Source organism: Nyctereutes procyonoides, unplaced genomic scaffold (assembly GCF_905146905.1).
Source record: "Nyctereutes procyonoides isolate TBG_1078 unplaced genomic scaffold, NYPRO_anot_genome, whole genome shotgun sequence".
In the NCBI taxonomy this organism is placed as follows: Eukaryota; Metazoa; Chordata; class Mammalia; order Carnivora; family Canidae; genus Nyctereutes; species Nyctereutes procyonoides.
This window is the reverse complement of record NW_026575136.1, coordinates 38,904,872-38,932,048: the sequence shown is the minus strand read 5'-3', so window position 1 is coordinate 38,932,048 and position 27,177 is coordinate 38,904,872. Positions and strand designations below refer to the sequence as shown.

At 45.1% G+C, this 27,177-nt stretch overlaps 1 protein-coding gene and 1 pseudogene across 5 annotated transcripts in view; one reads left to right on the top strand and one right to left on the bottom strand.

Annotated features, from left to right (window-relative positions):
- Positions 1–21,363, bottom strand: part of ATP9B (ATPase phospholipid transporting 9B (putative)) — a 242,290-nt gene extending 220,927 nt beyond the window's left edge. For 3 of the 5 annotated variants that reach the window (XM_055302881.1, XM_055302885.1, XM_055302883.1), the window contains exon 1: positions 21,234–21,363. In XM_055302881.1, the coding sequence (XP_055158856.1) occupies positions 21,234–21,349 (116 nt within the window). In that variant the 5' untranslated portion in view covers positions 21,350–21,363. Of the gene's footprint in view, positions 1–1,418; positions 1,484–20,283; positions 20,638–21,233 lie in introns of those variants that run through there. The other 2 variants (XM_055302882.1, XM_055302884.1) reach the window with 2 other exon arrangements.
- A 4,420-nt stretch (positions 21,364–25,783) lies between these two features.
- LOC129495610 (60S ribosomal protein L11-like) lies at positions 25,784–26,242 on the top strand (annotated as a pseudogene).
- Positions 26,243–27,177: the final 935 nt, after the last annotated feature.

Here is a 27,177-nt window from a genome sequence, read left to right as displayed (position 1 = left end):
GACAATACTACAATCTACTGAAAGATAAAAGCAAACCTGAAACAAGATAAGGTCAAAGAAGATCACAAAATGCACATCGTAGTAATCAAACTACTCAAAGCAAAGATGAAAGAAAAACTCTTGGAAGCAGCCAGAGAAAAACATCTCATTAGAAGCACATCAATTCAAACTCCCATGGATGTCTCCCAGAGAGAGAGGACACGAAGGATAGGAACCCCATGTCTAAGTGCTGAAAGAGAAAAAGGCTCAACCCCGAATTCTATATCCAGCAAAAAGATCCGTCAGGAATAAAGGCAAAACAAAAACATTCTCAGATAAAAGCTAAAACTTGGAGGATTTGTCACCATCAGACCTACTACAAAAGAACATTAAAGATGTTCTGCTGTTGATACTAGCAGAAAACTTGGAATTCGGGAAATGAAGAGCAACACAAAATTGTTTAAAACGTGTACAACTATTGAAAGTGAAAGCTGTAACATGGTCTGGTGAAGTTTTCAGCACAAAGAGATGTGAACAGATATGGCAGCCATATTGTAAGAAGTGGGCAGTTCCACAGTTTACATTAAGTGTAAAATATTAACAGGGAAAAATTAGCTGTGTATACTGCAATCTTCAGAGTGGAGCTTCTCAACAGTAGTACCATTCATTTTGGGTCATAGAATTCTCTTTTGATGGAGCTGTCCTGTGCACTGAGGAATGTTCAACAGCATCCCAGACCGTTACACATTTGAGGTCAGTAGCAGCATCCCTCAATTTTGACAATAAAAATGTGTCCAGATGTTGGCAAGTATTGGCTGGAGGACAAAAATCACTGTCTACAAAAATAATAATATAAATACCTGAAGTATAATGGCATATGGTGTTAAAAGATTAGAAGTAAAAAGATTTTCCATCTTACTTACTTTTTTTCCATACAACACACACACTCTTTCAAAGGAAGAAAAGTAGCTATTACGATATGAAACAAAGAAGACATCAAAAAAAATTTTAAATGGAAGAACTGCCCAAGATAAAGGACATTATATGATAAAAGATCAAATCACACATAAGTTCTAGCAATCGTAAATTGCATAGGTGCAGACACCTATCACTAGTTTCAAAATACACGAAGTACAAAGTACAAAATATGTAAGTAAAAGGAGAAAGAAGCAAATCCACAACACTGCCTGAAGACTTGGTAAGTCTTCCGTCAGTAACTGACAGAATAAACAATATCAGAAAGGGCATAAAGACGTGAGCAACGCTGTCAACCAATGTACCCTGGCTGGCATTTACAGAGCACTCTACCCTGCACAGAACAGAACTTGATGTTCTCTCAAGTGCTCAATGAATACTCATCCCCACGGACCACATCCTGGGCCATAACACAAACTAAAACATTCAATAGAACTGAAATCAGACAAAGTATGTTCTCTCACCATTAAAGAATTTCTTTTAAAAATCAGTAACAGAGGGGATCCCTGGGTGGCGCAGCGGTTTGGCGCCTGCCTTTGGCCCGGGGCGTGATCCTGAGGACCCGGGATCGAGTCCCACGTCGGGCTCTTGGTGCATGGAGCCTGCTTCTCCCTCTGCCTGTGTCTCTGCCTCTCTCTCTCTGTGTGTGTGCCTATCATAAATGAATAAAATTAAAAATATATATATTAAAAAAAATCAGTAACAGAAAGATATCTGGAAAATCCACTACTACCTGGTGGGGAGAGGGCACAAAAGCAGTTTGGGAACAGAACAGTATGATGCTGGAGAACCATCCACAGAGTCCTCACAATTGCAAATGGAAACTTATAAACTGTAAAAGTTCTAGAGATCACCACCTTAAACTAGAACTCACCACAGGACAACCTGACGTCTGCCTGCTGGTATGATACACAATAAGAGGCAGAGCCAGCATTCTTGCTAACACATGTATATATTTGCTGTATTTACTCAATCTCCAGAGTAGTAGTTCTGAAAGTACATTCCCCAGACCATCAGCATCACCTGAGAATGGGTTAGAAATAAAAATTCTTGGACACACCCCAAAAAACGAAACTTCTGGAAGTAGTCACCAGTTGGGTGTCAGGAGCCCTAACACTCTGCCATTTACAGATTTTTTTTCAGATTTTATTTATTTGAGAGAGAGAGAGTGAGCATGAGCAGGGAGGAGGAACAGAGAGAAAAGCAGACTCCCTGCTGAGCAGGGAGCCCTGATATGGGACTCCATTCCAGGATCCTGGGATCATGACCTGAGTCGAAGGCAGACACTTGACTCAGCCACCAGGGGTCCGCACTCTGCTATTTGAGAAGCACTGCTCTGGGGCTAATTTTCACAAGACAGTAAGTGCAGGAAATAAAGAGCACTACCCAAGTCCAGGACGATCTAATCCAGACATGGGACACAGTTCAAACCACCAATCTGGACTCGAAAAATGCCACATCATTGGGAGAAAGAAAGTGACTGCAAAGATTTCTCCAAATTTAAAGAAATTAAAAAGATAAAACCAAATGAAATAGTGGAACCTTGATTAGAACTCTGATTGAAAAAAAAAAAAGGCTATAAAAGACATTTTTTAAAATGTTCCAGAAGGTCAGAGTGGTGATGGCTGTACAACCCTGAGGGTATACCAAATGCCACTGAATTGTGCACTTTAAGCTGGGGTGAATAGATACATTGTGTATTTCACAATTTGGAAAAAAAGTACAAAAGAAGTCAAGTGAATAGAGCTATAGATGCCATATGAGGTATTACCGTTAATTCTCTTGGCTGGGACAACAAGCAACGTGCCTTAAGAATCATGCTTCCCGTGGGGAAACCCTTGCCAAAGGTCCCACCTGAAAAGCACTGAAGATCTGGTAAGCACAGAGACAAGGGCAATAAGGCACAAGGTTACCAGTTGCTGAATATATGTAAGTTACAAGAACATTCTTTTGATGTTTCTGTATGTTTGAAATACCTCATAATAGCAAGTGAGGGAAACGTATCCAAGCAGAAAAAAATTTAAGACCCAAAGTGATGTCCTCTGTTGTTTCTTGAATCCACGTTTCTTTTTTCCTGCCAAGACCTGTTGTCATCTGGACACTGTCATCTGTATCTCTACTCATCATCATGATCTTCCTTCTCTAGATGGCTTGTGACTGGCCAACATTTTGAAAATGAAGGCCTTAAGAGTATGACAATGGTGAGTGCTACCCCAGATAATCAGGAATATCCAACAACAGAATTATTTCCATTCCACTTTAAACGTTATTGAACTATATCTTCTGTGGTACACAGCAAGTGCTAAATGTATATAAAAATATATACAATATACAGTATGTAACAGGCTTTCTTTTTTTTTTAATTTTTTTTTTTTAATTTATGATAGTCACACACACACAGAGAGAGAGAGAGAGGCAGAGACACAGGCAGAGGGAGAAGCAGGCTCCATGCACCGGGAGCCCGACGTGGGATTTGATCCTGGGTCTCCAGGATCGCGCCCTGGGCCAAAGGCAGGCGCCAAACCGCTGCGCCACCCAGGGATCCCTGTAACAGGCTTTCTATTTTTTAGTAGTCCTTTGGGGAAACTGCAGATATGGGTGTTCACACGCCTGCGCATGTGTGAGGGCATATGCATGTGCAGGCAGGCAGTGATGGTGCCAGGCATTACTTTGCCTACTAGGAGGAGTCTGTGAAAAGGTCGAAGGCAAGATTCAAGAAACCTTTACCTTCTTAAACCAGGAGCCTAGGTGTCAAGAATCCAAACACAAGTGTAATTCAATGATGGGAAAAATTTCCTTGAACAATAAAGGCAAGGCTGACTTGCTACCTAAGCTTCTTTTAACATCTTTTTAACATGTGGTAACTCAAAAATAATCCAGCAAGTGGATGACTAAGTTACAGGTTACTGAATTATCCCCTACTGTTGGATAGAGAGGACGACCTTTATAACTTCCCACTAAATAATGTTTCAGTGGAAATATCTGTACACAGAACTTTCTCCATATTTTTACATGAATTCTTTCAAAGATTCTCAGTGCTGTAATTGTTCTATAAAGTCATAAGCTCTAAAACACTTGAAATAGTGCTAACTGCAAATGTAAACTCCCACCACTATGAGTGCTATGAATAACACCCAGCAGTTTTACCCTACCCTCACCAGATGGGAGCTAAACACATGCAACCCTTCACTTAAGTAAGGGGAGCAGAGTGGCATCTTACCGTCCCTGGCACTGATTCACAAGGGGTCTTACGCTACTGCTTACAAACTATGGCTGAGGCTGCTCCCCATGCTAGAGAGAAAGTTCAGTTTAGCTGGACATACCTGGGGCATGTGCCCTGTGGCAGCCCTGGAACTAGTACACTCTTCCAGGCTCACACTCAGCAGCCTCCTTACAGGTAAGATTTCACTGGCCAGGAACTCAAGGTGCCTCTTCAGCAAACGTCACCAGGACTATGACTGCTTTCGTTAGTGATGTGCTCACAAAAAAAAGATAGGTTCCCAGTGTCCGTTCTAATGTATTTTTGCCCATAAACCCTGTTATTTTCAGTGAGTATTTCTACCACATACAAGGTTTTGCAGGGATGTATATACCACATGACAACAGAAATGGTGCTATTTTTTTTTTCAGAAATGGTGCTATCTTTATACAAGAGAGTCCATCTCTTCCACATTGATTTGTAATACGAGCAAACAGGACTGTAAGCTACAACCACATGGAAGCGGACTCTCTGCCAGGGCCTACAGAAGCAGAAGCAGCATGTTGATAACCTGATTTCAGCCCTGTGAGACCATACAGTTCTGAACTACAGAACTGGAAAATAATAAATTTCTTTTAAGCCATACATTATGATAATTTTACAACACCAACAGGACATTAATACAATTGCATAGCAACTAATGACATGATTTTGTTTTCTTTGTATTATGAGTCAATTCGACAACTCTGCTTCCTGCTACCCAGGTCTCATCTTTCCTCCCTTACGTGAGACAGCTCTCAGCTAAGACTGGATGCTAAGTAGATAGACACTGGTGCTCTACTCACAGAGGATATAACTGTGCTCACAGCCACACTGGGGCTCTCCCAGGCACTCCAGCGCTTCAGCGCAGTGACAGGCACTGAGAGAAACTGACACTCAGCACATGACAAATACGGGGACTACTTGCCCTTACACGGTAGAGAATCAGCCTAAGTAGATGGAAGTGGATCCTCAGCAACCACTAACCACCAAAACAATTCTCCTCCTCCTAAGATAATTCAATAGATAAAACAAAAACCACAAGATCTCTGTAAAGACCAAGGAAGACCACCTCTCAAAATCATTACATGAACAAAGGCTCTGCAGCCATCTGGCTGAGTTGGGTACCTACACTCAGTCCACTAGATGCTGAGCACCAACGCCTGCCTACACTGAAAGCATGACGGTCAGCAACAGATGCAGTCTTTAACTCACGGGGCTTGGACTCATTCATCAGGAAATCTAAAATGGCAGCAGTGGCAACTGGCGAGACAGTTACCTAGCCCTGGGAGGGTGCCGACTGAGCCCCAGGCTGCAGGGCCGCATCCAAGTGAAGGGACAGGGTGTGCGTGGAATGGGTGCGGCACACAGGAAGGTAGGAGGGCACGGCTAAGGAAGGACTGCTAGCCACCCAAGCTAAGCCACAACCGTCCCTGGGAATTCTGAAACTAGAGTTGGGACACAGCAGGTAGCCTGCTTCAAGATAACTACAGCTATTAACTCCTGTAAGAAGAGTTACTGGCGGGACACCCGGGTGGCTCAGTGACTGAGCATCTGCCTTTGGCTAGGGGCGTGATCCTGGAGTCCTGGGATCGAGTCCCACATCGGGCTTCCTGCATGGGGTCTGCTTCTCCCTCTGCCTATGTCTCTGCCTCCCTCTCTCTGGGTCTGTCATGAATAAATAAAATCTTAAAAAAAAAAAAAAGAAGAAGAAGAGCTACTGGAGGTCTACACCATTACACAGACCACAGAGCTCAAAACAGGACTCTTCTGGAAGAGAAGACAGAGACAGATGCATATGTAAAAGGATAAGAAAACATTTCCTATAAAGATGGAAGCTTACATACATGATCTACCTTCAATACCAAAAACACTGCTTTAAAAAAAAAGATTTTTTATTTATGAGAGACAGAGAGAGAGAGAGAGAGAGAGAGAGGCAGAGACACAGGCAGAGGGAGAAGAAGGCTCCATGCAGGGAGCCCGACGTGGGACTCGATCCCAGGTCTCCAGGATCATGCCCTGAGCTGAAGGCAGGTGCTAAACTGCTGAACCACCCAGGCTGCCCTACTTTTTTTTTTTTTTTTAAGCTGAAACCTACATGGGATCCCTGGGTGGCTCAGGATCCCATGTCTCTCTGTCTCATGAATAAATACATAAAATCTTTAAAAAGATAAATAAAGCTGAAACCTACAGAACAGAAAACAAGAGATGATAACGAAATGTAGAGAGCTAGAAAGGAGACGGATGGATGGTAAATAAGCAGGTCCAAGAAAGGAGACATGTCCGCACAGCAGTGGGGAAGCGGAACCTCGGGACCCTGCAGGGGCCAGCTGGTATCACAAGGGCGTCTCTGAAGTGGGCGTGGAGGGAGGAAGAGTAGGAAGAAACATCTAGATTCTGGGTTGACCCCTCCCTGCTACAGATCACAGGACATGTATCCCCTGGGGGAGAGAGAGCAGGAGAGAAAGAAAGCAGAGGGCGAGGCCAAGGGAAGGACAGTGAATGTGCAAGCCTGCACGGCCTCCCTTCCCTGCCTCCCAGATAGGAATTCAGTGTTGAGAGAAGGAAGGTCAGAAGCCAGAGGCCAGAGTTTCTGAAACAGTCAGGCATGAATCTAAGCACTTCATAAACATTCTTTTAATTCTGTTTTATTTTAGACAATTAACAAAGAAAGTTTTTTTCTGTTTTTAAGATTTTATTTATTTATTCATGACGGGGGGGGGGGGGGGGACAGACACAGGCAGAGGGAGAAGAAGGCTCCATGCAGGGAGCCTGACTTGGGACTCAATCCAAGGTCTCCAGGATCACACACCCTGGGCTGAAGGCAGCGCTAAACCACTGAGTCACCTGGGCTGGCCGGAAAGTTTTACTATAAAAAAGAAAAATAGCTTTAGATGCCCAAGACAAATGTGGTCCATCTTTATAATGTGACATCAATCAGCTTTAAAAAAAGAAGGAAATGTGATGTGTGCTACAGCTCGAAGCTTGAGAACACGACACTCAGTGGGGCCAGACACAAGAAGACAAACCGTGATGCTCTCCAGCTCCGTGCGGTGATGAGGACAGTCAACTCCACATACAGATCCGGAGAGGGCTGGGGACTGGGAGGGGGACGGCAAGGCGTTCCATGGGAGCAGAGTTTGGGTTCAGAAGACCCAAGGGACCGTGGGGACGACAGCACAACAGTGTCAGTGTGCTCACTGCCCCCCACCCTCAAGCAGACGTGGTCAAGATGCTAAATTTTATGTTGTGTCTGACAGAATTTTCTTAAAAAGAAACAGTTTCAGGATCCCTAGGTGGCTCAGCGGTTTGGCACCAGCCTTCCACCCAGGGCGTGATCCTGGAGTCATGGGATCAAGTCCCACATCAGGCTCCCTGCATGGAGCCTGCTTCTCCCTCTGCCTGTGTCTCTACCTCTCTCTCTGGGTCTCTCATGAATAAATAAATTAAAATCTTTAAAAAAAAAAAAAGGAAGAAACAATTTCTGTAAATATTACTGACTGCTGCTCCACAGCAGCCAAGTAACCCCTGAAGGATGGCTATTTCCTCAGCATTACCCACATCTCCCACAGGCCACGCTGGGCCGTACCCCCAGGTCAGCCTGAACTGTGCCCGAGGCCTGCCCTCCGGGTCCTGGCGCTGCCACAGTTAACGCGCTAACGGTGGCACAGTCACCTGGAAAACCAAATCTTCACACACTCGGCACGCTCGGGCAGAAGTCTGATCCCTGGGGGAGCTGGGGTGTGGGTGAGATCAGACAGCAGACGCTAGGAGAAAGAACGTCTGAGGAGACAGTGCCTCGAAATGGGGGCTGGGGGATGCAGAGCCTGCTACAGCCGGGCACCCCGCTCAGAGCAAAGGAGACACTGGGGGAAATGTCACAGCGCGTGACAAGAACACAACATCTCATGAACAGTTCTAACAAATTCAATTTTTATAAAGCAAACATGACGGAATGACGGAAGAGCAAAGATAATCCATGACGAAGGGACCTACAGCTGCATGCACAGCATCACGCACGGCCTCGTCAGGGACGCCAGCCTGGGGACCCACCGCCGAAGGGCTGCCCCGAGCCAGCGCCCACCAGGGCGGCGGGGTGGCGGGGATGGGGCAGGAGGCCCCCAGAGCCCTGGGACCGCCAGCGCCAACACAGAGCGGGTGGGCTGCATGCAGAGGGAGACAGGCAGCGGAGGCCCCGGCAAAGGTGTGAGGCCAGAGGCAGCTGGGTCTCAAGAAGAGACAGAGGCACAGAAGGTCTGGGAAGACCCGGAGGGGCTGAGGGGAAGGCAGCCAGCGGAGCGGGCGAGCCCCGGAGGCAGCTGAGGAGGCTGCCGAGTGGGGCCCGAGGGCAGGGCAGCCAGTGGAAGTCCTTGGACTCTCACTAATTCTCAGTGGAAAGGGAAGTCGCTGGAAGGTTTTAAAGCTAGGAATCATTTTTGTTTTCAAAAGAACTTTTACCACATGCAAATTAAAACAACTGAAAAAAGGAATTCTTAACAGTTAGCATTCTTAACAGTCTCGGATAAGTGGGCACTCGTAATGGCTTGTAACAGTGTGGGAACAACTTTTCCGGAGAACGGCTTTTGAAAATGCATCGAAAGTCCTTTTTTTGGTCATGTGAGTAAACTTTCACCACAGGCTCTAATTATCCCATGCAAACACGAATATTTGAAAACATGAAGAGTGTATACAAGATGACTCTACAAAGACGACCATGGCTGACCGTGCTGTGCTGCACGGGAGTCCGCCCAAAAAAGCACAAAGACTGTGATACCAATGATTAGTCTCGGTCACACGTGTCTGACCACTGCACTGTCGCTGACAGCAGTGACCACAAGGAGAGGAGCGGCGGCCCCTGCCCTTGCTGCCGCACTAGCCCCCAGGGCTCACTTATTCCAGGGACCGCTGACACCAGCACATAACACCCCCACAACAAGGGACTCATCATTTTAGACGCTCAGGCAAAGGGTCCTCTCATCTGTGAAGTAGGAGGCCGAAAACAGAGTCAGTAGGTTTCCTCAGAAAAATTCCCTTTTTCTAATTCTGCGCATAAATTCATTTCTTTTAAAAGTCAACTACAAAATGAATATTTATACAAAATGCAATTAAAATTCAAAACGCCACTTAAATGTATTATAATATAGTATACAAAATGAGATTTTTAGTCTTCTTCATTAAGTTCTTTCTGCGATTGTGTTGCATTTTAGCAAAAGTCACAATCTTATCAAGTTTAATGCTAGAAAAATAGTAAAAAGCATCTGAAAGAAAATGAACATAAGCAACATCATGTTTAGTAACCTCCACTTCAGAGATGGAGCCTTTGAACTGGCAAGCAATTTATTCCATTTCCAAAGCAATTTTCCTATTGTATTGAAAATTTTACCTCAGTATTTAAAAACAATAAGATGATGAATAATGGATTTTTTCAGAGACAGGATAAGCAGAAAATCTTAAGTGTCTTTGTTGCCTAGTGTCATACACACTTAATTGGTTTGTCACTCAAGAAAAATCAACGTTTCCAGCAATTAAGTATAATTCTGGAAACATATTTTTAAAACGAATAAAAACAATGTGAACAAAGACGACAGAACAGATGATACCAAACCCAAGAGTACTGCCACGCTAAGAAATGGAGACAGCTCTCTTGCTGCTGCCAAAGGTTTAGAAAAATTAGGAACTTTCAACAAAACACTCAAGTACTAGAAGGTGCATAATTTACGGGTATCTAAGTAAAAGTAAAAGTAAAAGTAAAAGTAGGTCAATACAATAACTAGCTTAAACTCACATTAAGTATCTAACAGCCTTATTGTTTCCATTTTGATGAGGAACATTTCTGAGAAGGCAACTGATATAGTAAAGGGAGAAACCATTTAAAATATGCCTACAGCTTAAACTTTAAGAAAAATAAATACTGCCTCCTTTTGCCTGCATGTTAGTAAAGTAGAAAAACAAAGCAACAAAGTGCTATAAAGACATGTGTGTTTCCTTCATCAAATACTGCTTCCAAGTTCAAGTGTGTCACTGATGAGTCATTAATAAGCAGCAGAACCGGGGATCCCTGGGTGGCTCAGTGGTTTAGCGCCTGCCTTCAGCCCAGGACATGATCCTGGAGTCCCGGGATCGAGTCCCACATTGGGCTCCTTGCATGCAGTTGGTTTCTCCCTCTGCCTGTGTCTCTGCCTCTCTCTCCCTCTCCCTCTCTCTCTCTCTCCCTCTCTCTCTCTCTCCCCCCTGCCTCTCATGAATAAAAAGAATCTTAAAAAAAAAAAAGCAGAACTGTATAACTACTGGGAAATTGGGACTCTTCCTTTCCTACAGCAGCAGAGGAGATAAACAGCAGAATAGTTAAAAAAAAAAAAAAAAAAGAAAGAAAAGAAAAGAAAAAAAGAAGAAAAAAAAAAAAAGTAAAGGAACAGTGCCTGAAAAGCATGCCTTGACCTTAGCAATAAAAACAAGAAGGGCCAGAACCAGTCAGCCCCTCACGCCCAGAGATGCCCCCACACAAACCATGTACACAGTAACCTCGGAGCCGCTGACTCCTCTTCCAAGATATTCTGTCAGAAACCTCAGTACCAATTTCCTGACATAAGAAATTACACCAATACTACACATAAATTGAAATGAACTTCTAAGTGAGAATTAATGGTACAAGATCTAATATTATATAAATGCCAATCCAGAAATTTGAAGATAAGTGGGCCAATCAGCTCAGGACACATACTCCATCCAGTTCCCTAAAACCGTGATGTTCACAATCACCAAATCTATCTTCATCCTAATACTGTCAGTTGTAGAAAATGAAGTAAAACATTTCTATTCTGGCAGGTTTAAAGAATTTCACAAACTTAACTACAGATCCTTAAAAACATATCTCTGATTCCAAGGAATCCTGGGCCTGGGCACTTTGATAAATGCCATCTTAAGAATCATTCCGTACCTGGAAAAACCTTTTCAGTTGTGAATCATCACAGAAAAGAAGTTTCATCTTTATGACCAGTAAGGTATTTTTTAGATCATCATCACAGTTGTAAAATTTTTAAGACTCAGGGAAAATTGTATATAGATACTTAGAATGAGAAAACCAGCATTAAAAAAATTTGTTTTGCCTCTATCAAGAAACACACTAATATTTTAGAGATAATCAGACAATAGCCATCTGTTCTCAGCATGAATCTCTTTTCAAACACTAAAGTTTAACTATTATAATACTGCAAATGGCTCTAGGCAGGGCCAAAAGCCATACTGCAATGAGAAGCAAAGATAAGGGACTAACAGACATGGATAAATGGATAAACAAAATATGTCCAGGTTCATTCATTCTTCCTTCAACTGTGAAGATAATTTGAATGACATAGGTACCATTTAAAAGTCAGAAATGAAAAATATCAAATTAACAAATATCTTACTTTTACTCAACTATACACAATGCAAGAAGAAAAGCAATGCCTCACATTAGTTTATAGAAAGGATTTTAACAAGTAATTACATTCTTACCAAACTGTTAAATACTATGTGTGGGACACAGTATTTCACTCACCTAATAACTTCTAAAATAAATAAGTAAATAAAATCACCAACCTCCCCCATTGCAAAAATACAAGAACATCCTCATGTATTAACCTCACTCACATCGTATCTAATTCAGCCCATTGAAATTTTCATAATACATACCCAATGATGAAAAATTTTATACAAGTTGTAACAATTTACAATCACCATATTTTAAGTATACTGTGTACCAAACTGGTATGATTATAATGAAATAAAAATAATTTCACCCCAAGGAAAACCTGAGAATCTTTAAAATACATTACTACAATTCATTATACGTTATTAGCACAAAATGACATTTTTATATGGTCAAGGAAAAAGCCTTTTAAAGCTCACAAAGCAGGGCAGCCCGGGTGGTGGCTCAGCGGTTTAGCACCGCCTTCAGGCCAGGGTGCGATCTTGGAGATCCAGGATTGAGTCCCACAGTCAGGCTCCCTGCATGGAGCCTGCTTCTCCCTCTGCCTGTGTCTCTGCCTCTGTGTGTGTGTGTGTCTCATGAATAAATAAATAAAATCTTAAAAATAAATAAATAAAGCTCACAAAGCAAGAAAAGCCCGTATCAAAGCTGTTTTTCTAACAACTAATTAGCTTTCAAATAGTCAATGTGAAGGAAAAAGACCTCGTAACATAAACTTTTGTCCTTGGAAATACAAGACTATATTTGCATTGTTTATATTTAATCTATTTTTTAGCTGCATTCTAATGTATAACATACATTTCCCAAAACAGAAATACTAGAAAAGCCTAATTTTGATATAAAACCTTACAGTTCTGAACTCTGAAATTAAAGAGATCTGTTAAAAGTCAAAAAAAAGTCAAAAAAACAGTTAGCTTTATCAAGTACATCTGACTGCAATAAGAACACTAATGGAGATGAGGTGGAGGTGGTAATAACAGGGCGCCAGGTCTCTTTCAGAGGTGAAGAAAACCCTCCAACCCTGACTGTGGTGATGGCTGCACTTTCCTGTGAATACGGTAAAACATTGAATTTTACACTCTAAATGGGAGACCTGTATGGTATGTGAATTGTATCCAAAGAGTTGTCACTGAATGAAAAAATAAGAGTAACTTTAAAATAAAATGAGGAAAGACAAAAACAGAACAAAGGTAAATGACTCCTTCCTGCCAGTTCCACAGCAACACTGACTGGATGCCCCACCCCCGCCAACAAAGCTATAATCCTGGAGAGGACACAGGGAAAGGTGAAGAGGAGGCAGACTAGGAAGGACCTCGGACTCCAGAGGTCACACAACAGTGAATTCCCAACGTGCTCCTTCTGCCTCATTTACCCCAAATTATGTACTAGAGAATCAGCAGCCAGAAAAAAAATCAAGGGCACAAACCAAAGAGAGCCCCAAGAACAGTCTGTCCCTCCTGCCCATCCCCACCACTGTCACAGGAACCCAGAGGTAAAGGGTCTCAAGGCCATACAGCAGGCAGCCACGGACTGCAATAAACAGGCATTCCTCCATTTCCAGACAAGGGGACATTAGCAGAGCTCCAGGGGCACCACAGACCCCATCTCTGCCCTGTGGTAAAGGGGCACCCTCTTCTCCCAGGGGTCAAAAGGAACCTGGCTTTCACCCCATCTGGCAGTAACAAGGCAGCGTCACTTCATCCCAACTCCCTGGTCCCCAGTCCCAGTGGTGTCAGAGGAGGCCTGATAAAACAGAAGATTTGAACTAAGTCTAGAGCCTCATAGCATAATACTCAAAATGTCCAGGATACAATCAAAAAGTACTCATTATACCACAAGCCAAGAAATATCTCCTTCTGAAGGAAAGATAATCAACAGATGCCAACATCAAAGAGATGCATATGTTGAAATGTGATAAAGATTCTAAAACATTCATCATAAAAATGTGTCAATGGGCAATTACAAACACACTTGAAGCAAATGAAAACAAAAAACCAGCTATTTCAGCAAAGAAAGCTAATACAAAGAAGAATCAAATGGAAATTCTACAACTAAAAAATACATTAGCAGAGATTTGGAAACTTAATGGATAGGGTTCGGAGGCAGAAGAAACAAAGGAAAAGTCAATGAACTTGAAGGGTGAACAAAAGAAACCATCCAATCTGGACAGAAAATGGACTTAAAACAAATGAGCAGAAACTCAGGACCGTAAGAGACACACGAAAAGATCTCAGAAGGTGCCTCCAGGGACAGTATTAGAAAAGATGAAAGTGGATAGGGCTTGAAAATTATTTAGACAAATAATGGCTGAAAACTTCTAACTAGATGAAAGATATAAACTTGCAGATTCAATATGCTATGTGAACCCTAAACAGTATAAACCCAAAGAAATCTATGCCAAGACCCATACTGAGAACTAAAGACAAGAGAAAAGCTTGGAAGTAATGAAAAATGACATCATAGCCAAAGGAAAAAAGAAAACATTCAAAGAACATCAGATTTCTCATCAGAAATCATGGAGGCCAGAAAGAAGGAATATAACATTTTCCAAGTGCTAAAATAGAAAAAGAACTGTCAACCTCAAATTGTATGTCTGGTGAAATTACCCTTCAGGAATGAAGGAAAAACAAGACCTCCTAAGATGAAAGAAAACTAAGAAAATTTATTTTCAGCAGACCTACACTAAAAGAAAAGCAAGGAATTCTTAGAACAGAAATAATACAGTAAGAAATTCAGGAACTTCTGGAAATAAGAGAACAACAGAAATAGGGAAAACATGGATCAATACAACAGGCATTTCTTCTCCTTTTCAGTTTTCTAGGTTATGTTTGAGAGAGACCAAAATTATAACACCGTCTGATCTATAGCTCTAGTCAGATGTAAGAGAAATATTTACATACTTTTACATATGCAAATTTATACATAACTTCACAAGAGAAATACTTCATCAGTAGGGATCAGTACATGTAAAGAGATAAGGACTCCTCACTTTATTAACGCTTATAAAATATCAACACCAGAATACTGTGATGAGTCACATACATATAATGTAACACCTGGAACTGCCACTAAATAAGAGATACAAAGAGATACAGTGGAAAAACACCACTGTTAAATCAAAATGGAATTCTAAAAAATGTTCAGGTAACCCAGAGAAAAACAGGAAAAAGAAAACAAAGAAACAAAAAACATGGCAATCAAAACAAAAATGGCAGATATAAGCTCTAACTTATCAATCATTATACCAAACCTAAATGTTCTAAACATATAATCATAAGACAGAGATTGGCAGAGTAGATAAAAAACATAAGCCAACTATAAGCTGACTATAAGAAACTCACCTCAAATATAAGTAGGCTGAAAGTAAAAGGATGGAAAATTATATGCCAGGCAAACATTAATCAAAAGAAAGCCTGAGTGGCTATATAAGTGTCAGAAAAAGCCAAGCCCAGAGCAAAAATATTATTAGAGACAGACGGAAATTATTTAATAATAAAAGTGTCAGCCTATCAAAACAGAATAATCCCAAACACGTCTGCACCAAATGACAGACTGGCAAAACATGTGAAGTAAAAACTGATAAAACTAAAAGGAAAAATAGACAAATGCACAATTGAAGTTAGAGACTTCTAACAACCAAACCACTCTCAACAACCTAGAGAACAACCACACCATAAACTAGCAAGAATAACTAAAAGGGGGCAGCCCTGGTGGCGCAGCAGTTTGGCGCCACCTGCGGCCCAGGGTATGATCCTGGAGACCCGGGATATGGATCCGGTCCCATGTCGGGCTCTCTGCATGGAGCCTGCTTCTCCCTCTGCCTGTGTCTCTGCCTCTCTCTCTGTATGTCTTTCATAAATAAATAAATAAATAAATAACCTTAAAAAAAAAAAAAAAACAGTATCTAGTCAACGTTCCAGAATATTTCATCCAACGAAAACACAATACACTTTCTTTTGGGCCCTAGAATTCTTACCAATAAAGACCATACTCTTGGTCACAAAACTAATCACCAAAATGAAAATAAATGAAATAACACGAAGCATGCTCTTTAACCATAAAGAAATCATACTAGAAGTTGGTAACAGAAAAGTAGCAGTAAATTTTCTATACATGCTCCTAAATAATCCATGGAACAAAAAGCAAGTCTCAAAGTAAAACAAAATGCAAAAATCTGTGGGACACAGATAAATCAGTGTCAAGAGGGAAATTTACACCACAAACCACGCTTTTTAACCACGCTGATGTTAAAAAGAGGAAAAGTCTCCAATCAATCAATAGTCTAAACTCCTACCCTAAGAAACAAGAATTGAAAGACAAAAATAAATCTAAAGCAAACAAAAAGGAGGAAAAAATAAAGCACAGAAATTAATAAACTTGAAAACAGAAAACTACAGGGAAAAAATGTAAAATAAAAGATGACTTTAAAATACCAAACTGATCAACAAAGAGTGAAGGCACAAACCACCAATATCTAAATGAAACGTCAAAAAGATAGTAAGAGAATACTACAAACAACTCTACACACATAAATATGGCAACTTTCCTGAAAAGGATCAATTCCTCAAGAGCACAATCATAACTCATACAATATGAAATAGCTCATTTGAAGAGCCTAGTTAACTATGAAAGAAACTGAGTTTGTAAATTGAAACAGCAAAAAAAGAAATCTCTAGGTCCAGATGGTTTCACTGGAAAATTCTACCAAACACTTAAAGAAGTTAACACCAACTCTATTCACTGTCTTCCAGAAAGCAGGAGACAAGGGAACTCTTCCCATGTCATCTCATGAGGCCAGGTATTGTGGTAAAAGCTGACAGTCACTGTCATTCTTTTCATGGAAAGTAAGTATTTACAGTCAAGTGCAATCTGTGCTGAGGGGAACAGGGATCTTTAGGAGCCAAACAGCATCTAATTCTGTCCTGGCTGGCACTGAGATCATGGAAAGCTTCAAAAGAAAAGTAATTTTAGGCACACCTGGATGGCTCAGTAGGTTAAGCATCTGCCTTCAGCTCAGGTCATGATCCCAGGTCCTAGAATCGAGCACCATGTCAGGCTCTGCATTTCCCTCTGCCTCTGCTGTTCCCCCTGCTTGTTCTCTCTCTTTCTCTCTCTCCCTCTAATAAATAAACATCATTAAAAAGAAAGAAAAGAAAAAAAGTAATTTTAGGTGTTGACAAAGTCAGGAATATAACCACTGAAATATGGACATTTTAACTACCAGAAGAAACAGCTAGAAGAATCCAAAATAAGTGCCTCTGGGGTCAGAGGCTGGGGTAAGAAGGAAGGAATAAGCAGAGTACAGAGCCACAGTATCTTCTTGTAAGCCTTTTACCATATGTTACTATGATAAAATACGATCAAACTTCACAGAATAATGTTAAAGCACATTCCAGGCAAGAACAATCTCTCCCTGCTCCTCTTACCTAAGTCCAACTATAAACTTCGGAAATAAAGGAAGAGCCAAGAAAAGGAGAGCTCTGGAAGGTGGTAAGAAGGCAGCAGGTAAGAGGCAGAGGGTTGGGCTGGCCAACAGGCACGTGCAGAGCAGGTACAACCAGGACCTATGACTGAAGAAACGACACAGTGGCAGGACATCCTACATGCCCTCACCCTACAGAAGGAAGGAGATAGGCCTGGCATTCCCAACCTAGCAGGAAAGGGCAGCCCAGAAAGATCATTCCTCCCCTGGAAGGAGCGAGAGTCCACCACTACCAGCAAGAGAGATCAACAAATGCCGTGGGAAATGGTATCCTTCCCCACAGACCTAAAGTCTCCCCTGTCCCATCAGGGCACACTGGTGCATCTGGGCGACACCAGTTTGAGGAACCCTGCCACAACAAGAGGTTAGAGCCTCAGAAAGCCCTTGTGTCCCCATGGGCCTGAGATGCCCCTCTCTCACGAGGAGGGCAGCCAGGCAGCACCAACAAGTACAATCCTACTTCAGAAGCAGCCAGTCCAGGAATACACTTCTATTTAGGGCCTGAACTCCCCTCTTCTGCCACCAGACACCAGAGCAGAAGGGGCACCAGCAAGAGGGACTGGACCACAGTGGTGCTGAGACTCCTGCCCTAGCCAGACACACACAACAGCCAGCAGGCACAACCTGCGGAGCAGGTACAACCACAACACTGCCCATCAACAGGCCTTTTCATCACACAGACTAACCACTCCTTCTCATACCAAGAGGCACTGGGCCTGAGGAAATCCCCCCCCCCCCTTCCTCTCAGCAGTATAAGCGAATACAAGTACGTCCCAGCATACACATAAACCAAGCAAACCAAAACTCTGAGCACAAAGTTAAACTGTCACTGGAATCACAGCCCACACATGTAGGCCAGGATCTATAGGCTAAATCTAAACAGGGTGATCACCTGCTAAAGTAAAAGATATAAACAGAACCCACATTCTCCAACCAGAATAGACAAAATGTCCAGGATAAAACAAAAAAAATCACCCAGTCATACCAAGAACCAGAAGAGTAACAGTGTGAGTTAGAAAAGAAGATCAAAAGACACCAAAACTTGGGACACCTGGGTGGCCCAGTGGCTGAACGTCTGTCTGCCTTTGGCTCAGAACGTAACCCCGGGGTCCTGGGATCGAGTCCCACATCAGGTTCCCCGCAGAGAGCCTGCTTCTCCCTCTGCCTATGTCTCTGCCTCTCTCTCTGTCTCTCATGAATAAATAAATAAAATCTTAAAACACACACACACACAATTTAGATTAACTCAGATCTGGGAATTATGTGACAATCACTTTAAGCAGCAAACATAAAAATGCTTCAACAACCAATTACAAACTCTCTTAAAACAGAAAAAGTATAAAACTGACAAATAAACTAGTGAAAATAAAACACTACTGCATGGGATCAACAGAAGAGTGAAGATGACAAAGGGCAGAATTAGGGAATTTGAGAATAAATCAATGCAATTCACACAATCTTCATACCAACAAAAGAAACTAGGGGGTAAAAGCCTAAAAGGGTCATGTAACACTAGCAAAAGACCCAACATTTCTATCATCCCAGTACCAGCAGGAGAAATAGAAGACAGTGAAGACCAGAGTACTTGAAGAAACTCCCTAACTTTGGTGAAACAAAACCCAACAGGTGAAAAAAGCTTACTAAATACCAACTAAGATAAACTGAAAGAAATCCACACCAAGATACATCACCATCAAACTTGCAAAAATGAGAGACAAAGACCTGAAAGCAGTCAGAGAAAAAGGCACATTACCCACAGGGGCACAGCAACTCCAGCAGCAGTGAGCTTCTCATCAGAAATCATGAAGGCTAGATGGACGTGTAACAAGTTTTCAAGGCTAACAAGAGAACTGTCAACCAGGAATTCTAGAGCCAATAAATCCATCATCCTTCAGGAAGGAAGAAATAAAAACATTCTAAGAAGAAATTTCAAGACTGGTGACAGGAAGCACTTCAAATAGAAAGGAATGGAGAAAAACGAGAATCCTGGAGTACTAGGAAGGAAGAACACCAGAAAGAGTAAAAACATGGGTACATACAATGGACTAATCTATAATCATGAGCCTTATAAACCATATTTGATGATTCAAACAAGAAGTGTAATACCATCTGATATTCAAGACACGCCATTCAAAGCGTAGGGGGAGAAGATGGGTAAAGGCCCAAAATGCAAATAATGTTTACACACTCTAGGGCACAGCCTAAAATCCTAATCCCAACATCCCCTGGTAATAAATCACATAGGTATACTGGAGCACATACTACAACTATACAACAATCTGCACTCAAAAATACTGTAGCAATATCCAAAAAGAAAAGTTGAAATTATCTAAAGGAATGCAAGAGAAACAGAAGAGGAATGAGAATCCGAAAAAAACAGTAAATAAATAAATAATAAAATAGCACCTACACTCTAACGTTGCAATAATTAACCTAAATGTAAAGAGTTGAAATGCACCAGTGCAGAGACTGACAGAGTGCATAATGGAAAACCAGGATCGGATCCAACAGAGAAACTCACTGCAAATTCAGCTTAGATGGGTTGAAAGAGAACATCAAGTACACGTTAATCCACAATAAAGCAGATTTCAGAGCAAAGAAAATGACCAGAGGCAAAGAAGAACGTTCTGTAATATGAGACAATCCACCAGAAGACATAAGGATGCATAATGTGTCCGTACCAAATGACAGAACCTCAAAATACCTGGAGCAAAAACTGAGATGCAAAACGTGACGGAAACCTGCTGTGAAATAAGTAGCTTATTTCCAATAACGATCTAGAATCAAGCACTCAGAGAATCACTAACACAATTACTAAATAGGTAACACCAGGGAGAGAAAGAGAAACGCTAATAACAGGCACCTTGCTAGGTTCTCCTGTAACCCTTCACCCCCCTGCAGGAGAAAAACACTACCCCCCCCCCCCATCTTACATCCAGGAAACGGGGTTTCAGTTTAGAAAGCAAATGAGCCGAGATTCAATTGAGCTCTACAACACGACAATACAGACTTTCGGACTCTATGTTTCAGTTTCTCAAACAGCCCAGAACAACATTACTCTAAAACTCAAATCCTGAAGCAACTGGCTATCGAAAAACGTAGTTTTTCCTCTTAGGTGGTAAAAGTTAACTGCTTCCTGACCTGGGCTCAGGCGGCGGTCTCAGGATGAGAGCAGGCGGGGAGGTGGAGCCCCCACGGGGTCCTCGCTGTGCGGGGTCCCTGAAGACTCCCCCCCCCCAGCCCCCCATCTCATTCAAGTAAGTCAATCTTCTTAAAAAGTTGATTGCTTCTACGATTCCTCAGGAATAGAGTCTCGATTAATCGTAGAAGACAGTATTTCCCCTTTTCATAACTTTTTCTAGCGACCACCGTCCATAAAACGCAGTATTCTCCTTCCTGGGCGAGAAAGACGCTGAACGTGCGCTGAAACCAAGCCGAGGGCGAGGCTTCCACCGCCCGTCTCACGCGAACGACCGCGCCCGGCACCAGCCGACAACTTAACCTTCTACAGTTCCGTTTCCCGTTGCTAGAAGCAAAAACCTTGGTCAACAAAAAACACTTGGTGAACACACGATGAAGTGAAAGTGTCCTTGGCGAACACGCTCGCGGTTCCCGTGCCCTTCCACGGGTGGCAGGCGCTCCCGCACGGGTCACAGCCGTGGCCGCCCCACGCCGTCCGCAGCGGCGCACCGCGCGCTCCCGTCCCACAGCGCGTCCCCGTGCGTCGGACGGCCCGGCCGGGGCCCAGCCCGACCGGACACAGCTGGGGGCCGCCCCGCCGGGCCCCGACACGCCGTCGCGGAGCCCGTCCCGCGGCGGGGACGCTCTCCCAGAGCCCGGGCGCACCGCGGTCGGAAGCTTTGTGCGCGCGGACACACCCGCTGGCCGGGGACCCGGGGGTCCGGGGGTCCGGGGGTCCGGGGGTCCGGGCACCGCCCCCGCCCCCGCCCCCGCCCCGGCCACGGCCCCCCCCCCTCCCCCCTCCCCGGCAGGGCCCCCACCGGCAAAGGGCCCCCCGGCCTCGGCCCCCGCCCGCACGAGGCGCGGGGGGACGGGCGCCGCGGGCGGAGGGACGTCGGCCCCGTCGTTACCTGCTGGGCCGCTCCGCCCCCGGCCCGAGCCCCGCCGCGCTGTAGTAGGCCGCACGTTTGCGGTTGGCCGCGGCCGCCGCGCTGTGAACCGGGTAGAGAGGGATCTGGTCCGCCATGTTCCGGCCGCAACCTTTCCGCCCCTCCCCGCCCCACCTCAATTCGCTGCCTTTCCCCGCCCTCTCAGCTCAGCGCCAGCCCGGCCGAGGCACCGCCCCCCGAGCGTCGGGGCCCGATCGCGTCACTGCGCGTCGGGGCCCGATGACGACAGCGTGCGGCAAAAGGAGGGCGCGGAAAGCGCCGGAGTTAGGAGACTTCGGAGCGCGTCCGGGCCCAATGACGTCACCGCGCGGCGCCGGCGCGAGCGGAGGCGGAGGCGGAGGCGGAGGCGGAGGCGGAGGCGGAGGCGGAGGCGGAGTCGCTCCGTGGCTCCCCCCCCCCCCCCCCCGCGCGCCCGGGCCGGAAGGCGTCACCGCGTGGCCTGCGCGCGCGCGAAGGCGGGGTCTCCCGGCAGCCCCGCCCCCGGTGCTGGGCGTGTGCGCTTGCGTGTGCGGCCCGCGCGGAGAGGGGTCTTTCGGGCCTGCGGGGCGGGCGTGCGTCCCGAGGCCGCGGGGGCTTCCCGGCGTGTAGGCGCGTCCGGCTTTGCCCCCCCACCTGCGGAGGGAGTAAAGTTCCCTTCCGCGGCCGCGAATTCCCGAGAGCTCCCGGCCCTGGAGCCGTTCAAGTTTGGTATATTCATCCGCAGCTCGGGGTTGTGCCCGGGGCTCCTCCCGCCTCGCACCCCGGGGTCGCGCGCGGGTGTGACCCCGGGGCTTTCCTGGGGAGACGCTGGGGGTCGGGTGCCGGGGTGAGCCGTGCCCCTCCCCCAAGCAGGGTGTGACCGCCAGGCTCTCCTCTGACCCGGAGCACGGCCGGGCGTGGGGGGACCCCAGAAGCCTGGCCTGAAGCCTCCGCTGTGAGGGAAGGGTCCGTGAGCACATCCTGCATGCCGCACCTATGACCCGCTGTGCTCTTAGAGCGACGAGGTGGAGGACAAATGCTCGGGACTCGCAGGTTGGAGAAGGTGTGGCACTGCCGAGTCCCAGTCCCAGCGCTGCTGCGGTCGGGGTCCACTGCGCCGGCAGGAGGGTTGGCTGCCGCCGTGGGACTGGGACGGCACAGGTAGGCGGTGCCGTCCCTGCAGGTGCCCTTCCCCAAGGTTCCTGACAGCCTGCTTGCAGGCACCTGCATCTCAGGTGCCCTGGGTCCCAGGTGCGGCCGCCTGCAGAGCAGGCCGCCTGCCTCCCCCTGCGTCCCACCGTGCGTTCATTCCTCTTGGAGCCCCCCACACTGCTGCCCACCCCCGACAGGCAGCCCCAGACTTAACACGCTTCCTCTTCCTCCTGATAAGACAGTTTGCCTTCAGAGACCCTGGAACTCCTCGTGAAATAAAAGTGACATCAGAAGGGCGCCCTGGCTGCAGCAGCCTTTATTAATGTAGTCTTAGAGGGGGTTTTGTCTTAGATAGTTTGAGGTACTCATTTCAATGAATTCCTTTTTTTTATTTTGAAGATTTCTCGTCAGTCCTTTGTCCTATCCCATTCTTATTTCATTTCTGCCTGTTTTGTTTCTTACTTGAAGTTGAGGAGAAGAAGACATTTTGATTTTTGATTTGTGAACTGTTTTTCTTAGCACCAGATTTCTTCAGATGTCTTGGAATTTCGGTCTGTGGGCACGTTTTCAGTGCTCAGGAGATGCTGGCCCCCGGTGCCCAATCTCCTCACTCTTCCGTAGCTGCTTCCACCTTCAGCCCAGAACTGGGCCCCACACGGCATGTCAGCGCTTCCAGCAGCAGGGACACCATGTCAGATCCAGGGTCTGCAGGCAGTGGGATTCATCCTTGGTCTTCGGTTTGGGTCTATGTATTCATGCTCTTAGTCTTGCACCCTGTTAACCCCTAAGCAGCCGGCAGCAACAGGGCTTCTTTGGTGGTTTAGGTTAGCCTCCTACGTAGAGTAGGAGCCCAAGGGGTGAGCCCATCACCGACTCCCATGGCCAACGTCCAGCCGCAGAAGCCAGCCAACTGGAGCCACACCCATCTCTGTTTCTAGTCCAATGACTTGGTGTTTTCAAGCGCTGCTGTGTCTTTTTGTTTCCTGCTTCCCTAATTTATACATCTGTTGTATAAATATGTCATCCGTTGTATGACTATGTATTTGGAGCAATATGTTCCACATAAACTTCTAGACTCTAGACTTATCTTAACTAAATATTTTCATGTATTACTTTCTCAACTTAAAAACTTGTTTGTGGGACACATGCGGGGGTTCAGTTGGTGAAGCGTCTGCCTTCGGCTCAGGTCATGATCTTAGGGTCCTGGGATGGAGCCCCACATCGGGCTTCATGGTCACCCAGGAGTCTGCTTCTCACTCTGCCTGCCAATCCCCCTGCTTGTGTGTGCGCTCTCTCTCTCTCTCTCTCTCTCTCACACACACACACACACACAAACAAAAAAAAAAAAAAACTTATTTGTTAAAAAGATAATATTCTTAAGTAGTTGATCCAACTTTCTGGTGCCATTTTGCTACTTCACTGCATTTTATGTGGCTTAAATACACAGGCTACTCTATGTCCATCACTGTCAGAGTGACCTTTGCTTGCAAAATGAACGTGGGCTCATTCTCTCCCTTAGACTCCCTGCAGCAGCTGATGCTATGACCCAGCTCCTCACCTCTTTCAACTGCTGACATTGTTATACCAAGTGCTCAACCGCACCCCACAGCGGACACGGTTACCGCCAGGTAGACAACACCTCACAATGGACAGGGTTACCTCTGGCTAGATAACTAGAACCCATAGCGGGTGGGGTGATAACGAGACAAATCCTCTGCCTCTCCTCCTTCATGAACTCGCTCTTTGCTGGGTATTTCTCTTTCACAGCCTGCCCACTTTAAGTAAAATCCCCTCGAATCTGTTTTCCAAATCCTGACCTCACTTGGTTCCTTTTCCCATTGCTGATTTAGTTTAGGTTAGCCAAGATTCTTCATTCCCATTTTGTGCCCAGGTGAGCCATAGGTACGTTGGGAGACAGCTTAGACGGAGTGTCTTCCTTGCAGCAGGTGGCTCCTGGGCCAGGAGGCGCATCTGCAAACTGCTGCTATAACTCGGGACACAGTGGCATCTGTGTGTGACCTGAGCAGGAGCTAGCTGGCCTGCGGCAGCACTCCACTAAAGAGAGCTTAGCTGAGGAACTGCTTACAGATGTGTGGGTGGGAATAAAAACCCCAGAAGTTTGGTGACCTTCCTGTGATGGCTGAAGTGGAAACCATTATCCCCTGCAGGCTCCAAGAGACAGGAAGAGGAACTGGAACCAGGTGGAGCCCAGGAGCCAGACCCCCCAGAGGGGCTGAGGGTGTAGAGCAGGGGTCAGCACACTGCTCACAGGTGAAATCTACCTCCCTCTGTTTGGTAAAGATAGTTTGTTTAGACATGACCACTGCTATTTTATCAGCGTATTATCTAGGGCTACTTTCAAGCTGCAAGGATGGAATTACAGAGGCCCTTGTCTCGCTAATACCTGGGGGCGTGGGGGGGCGGGGAGCAGGTGCACAGTGTTTCTATGGGGACATCACTCCCTAGCGCCACCGCGGAAGGAATCCTGAGAGAAGGCATAATGACAGGTGACTGGAGGGGAATGGAGTGACAGAGGATACTTGATTCACTTTCAGGAAGGCATGGAATGAGTTTTTAAAGCAGGAACGGATGGAAGAAGGAACAAACAAGTAAGGTAGAGTTACACCTGAAGGTCAGTTTACCTACATAGGTGTAAGCATACTGGCTGCAGCGGTAGAAAGTCACGTCAGTAGGACCGGAAACTGTATCCGAGGATATGGCCGAGGTCTAAGAGGCCTCATCCGGAGAAGTGGGAAGTGAGAGGATAGAAGTTACAGACCATGCAATCACCGGCCATAGTCACAGCCCTTGGAGGGGGTCTGTGAGTGTCCCTACCTCATGCAGACGGGTCACAGTGGTCTGCTAGCACCACCAAAACTCGAACCCAGGCCCCAAAGGCCATGCTGTTAGCCTCTTGACCAGAGTGGCCCGCTGAGCTTTAGAAAGAGAATGCTGGCAGCCAGAACTTGGACATGTGGGAAAGGAGGCTGGCATGGCGTTTCTTGTCCTTGAGGGTCACCGGCCACCTGAAGACTGGGACCATGTACTTTGTTCAGCTGACTGTATTCTATTTATTAGATGTCAGTTAGTGAAATTACACATTTGTTTGAAGATTTTTGCCAGTAGAGAAGCAAATAATTTCTGTTCAGGTAGAAAATATAACAACAAAGCATATATCTTATTGTCCTTTAGATATTAACCACTTTTATGTCTAACTCAGCAGCCTTATCCAGACATCAATGAATTCCAGGTCCTGAAAAACTCTCTTGAGGCTGTCTTAAGGTCTTACTTGGATCTTCTGCATGATTCCTAAGTTGATGAAATTTTGGCATGTGCTCAGTGTGTATCTACACGAGAGCTACTTTACCGCTTCAAAAATTATTCTCTTCCTGGTCTCCATCATGGGCCAGGATGAAGGTGAAAGGGAGAACCCCCTATGGGAACATCGCCTCCGCAAGCTCTGCCTCCATGTCCATGTGGGGGACCCCGTGGACAGACTGGCTCCGACTGGAGGCCAGAATCCTGTGTGCTAGGTAGGCCGTCGGGAGAAATGAAAAGGTTGCTGTCCACAGCACAGTCTGTGGGGCCAAGGAAGAGGAAATCTCAGAGGAAGGTCTAAAGCTTTAGGAGTGTGAGTTAAGAAAAAAATAACATCTCCAATACTGGAAACTTTGGCTTTGGGATCCAGGAGCTGATCTATCTGGGATCCCACGTGACCCAAGCGTTGGTATATGCAGTGCTGGGTGGGCCAGGTTTCAGCATCGCAGATGGGAATCACAAGACCAGCTGCAAACACAGAGTCGGCAAAGAGGAGGTGGGTCCAGCAGGTGTGTGACGGGATCATCCTCCCTGGAAAATAAATTCCCATGTCTATCCAAACAGCTAATAAAAACTTTCTGGTAAAATGTTTCTTTAAAAAAGTGTACTTCGGCGAAAAGGAAGATTTTCAAATGTCAAAGAGCAGCTTCGTTATGTATTATTTAAATGGATGACCATGGTACCATATCATGGAATTTAAATGTCATTCAATACATTTTACAAAGTCATGTCACAAGGCACCTTGGGGGGATCAATCTGTTGAACATCTGACTCTTGATTTCGGCTCAGGTCATACATCTCAGGGTCGTGGGATCGAGCCCTGCATCAGGCTCCCTGCTCAGCACAGAGCCTGCTTGAGATTCTCTTTCTCCCTCTGCCCCTCCCCCTGCCCACGCTAAGTCAATCAATCAATCAATCAATCAATCAATCTTATTAAAGAACTGATGTCACAGTTCCATTTTCAAATACAAATATAACATGCCAAAATCTATCATTGGTATTTACAGTTAAACTGAAAATGTTTAGCTGCTATAAGAACTTAGTGAGGGGATATATACTTTCCAAAGTTCTGTTAGGGAGTCAATGAGTGCAAAAGTTTGAAGACTGCTATTGCAATGCACAATCTTTTTAGAAAAACTACCATAAAAGAGGAGTCTTGTGAAGAGCTGTCTTCAAACTCATTGTCAAAGGCCAATTTTAGCTCATGATTTCCTACTGATGCATTCTTTGCTTTGTTGGCTGGGGCCCGTCTCCTGCATACGTGGATACCAATGTATCTGGAGGAGTCCTGGTTTTCTTTAAACCAAACATCCTGTTATGGTTTTGTAATGAACCATAGACATTTCAACTATTCCATCAAAAATGGGAGAAATGTAATTAAGAGCTTCTCATGGAGAGTTTCAAAGGATTGCCTAAAGAATAAATAAACGGGGCTCAGAGTGGACTCCTTGGAGTCTCGTTATGGTTGCTTGGGGTT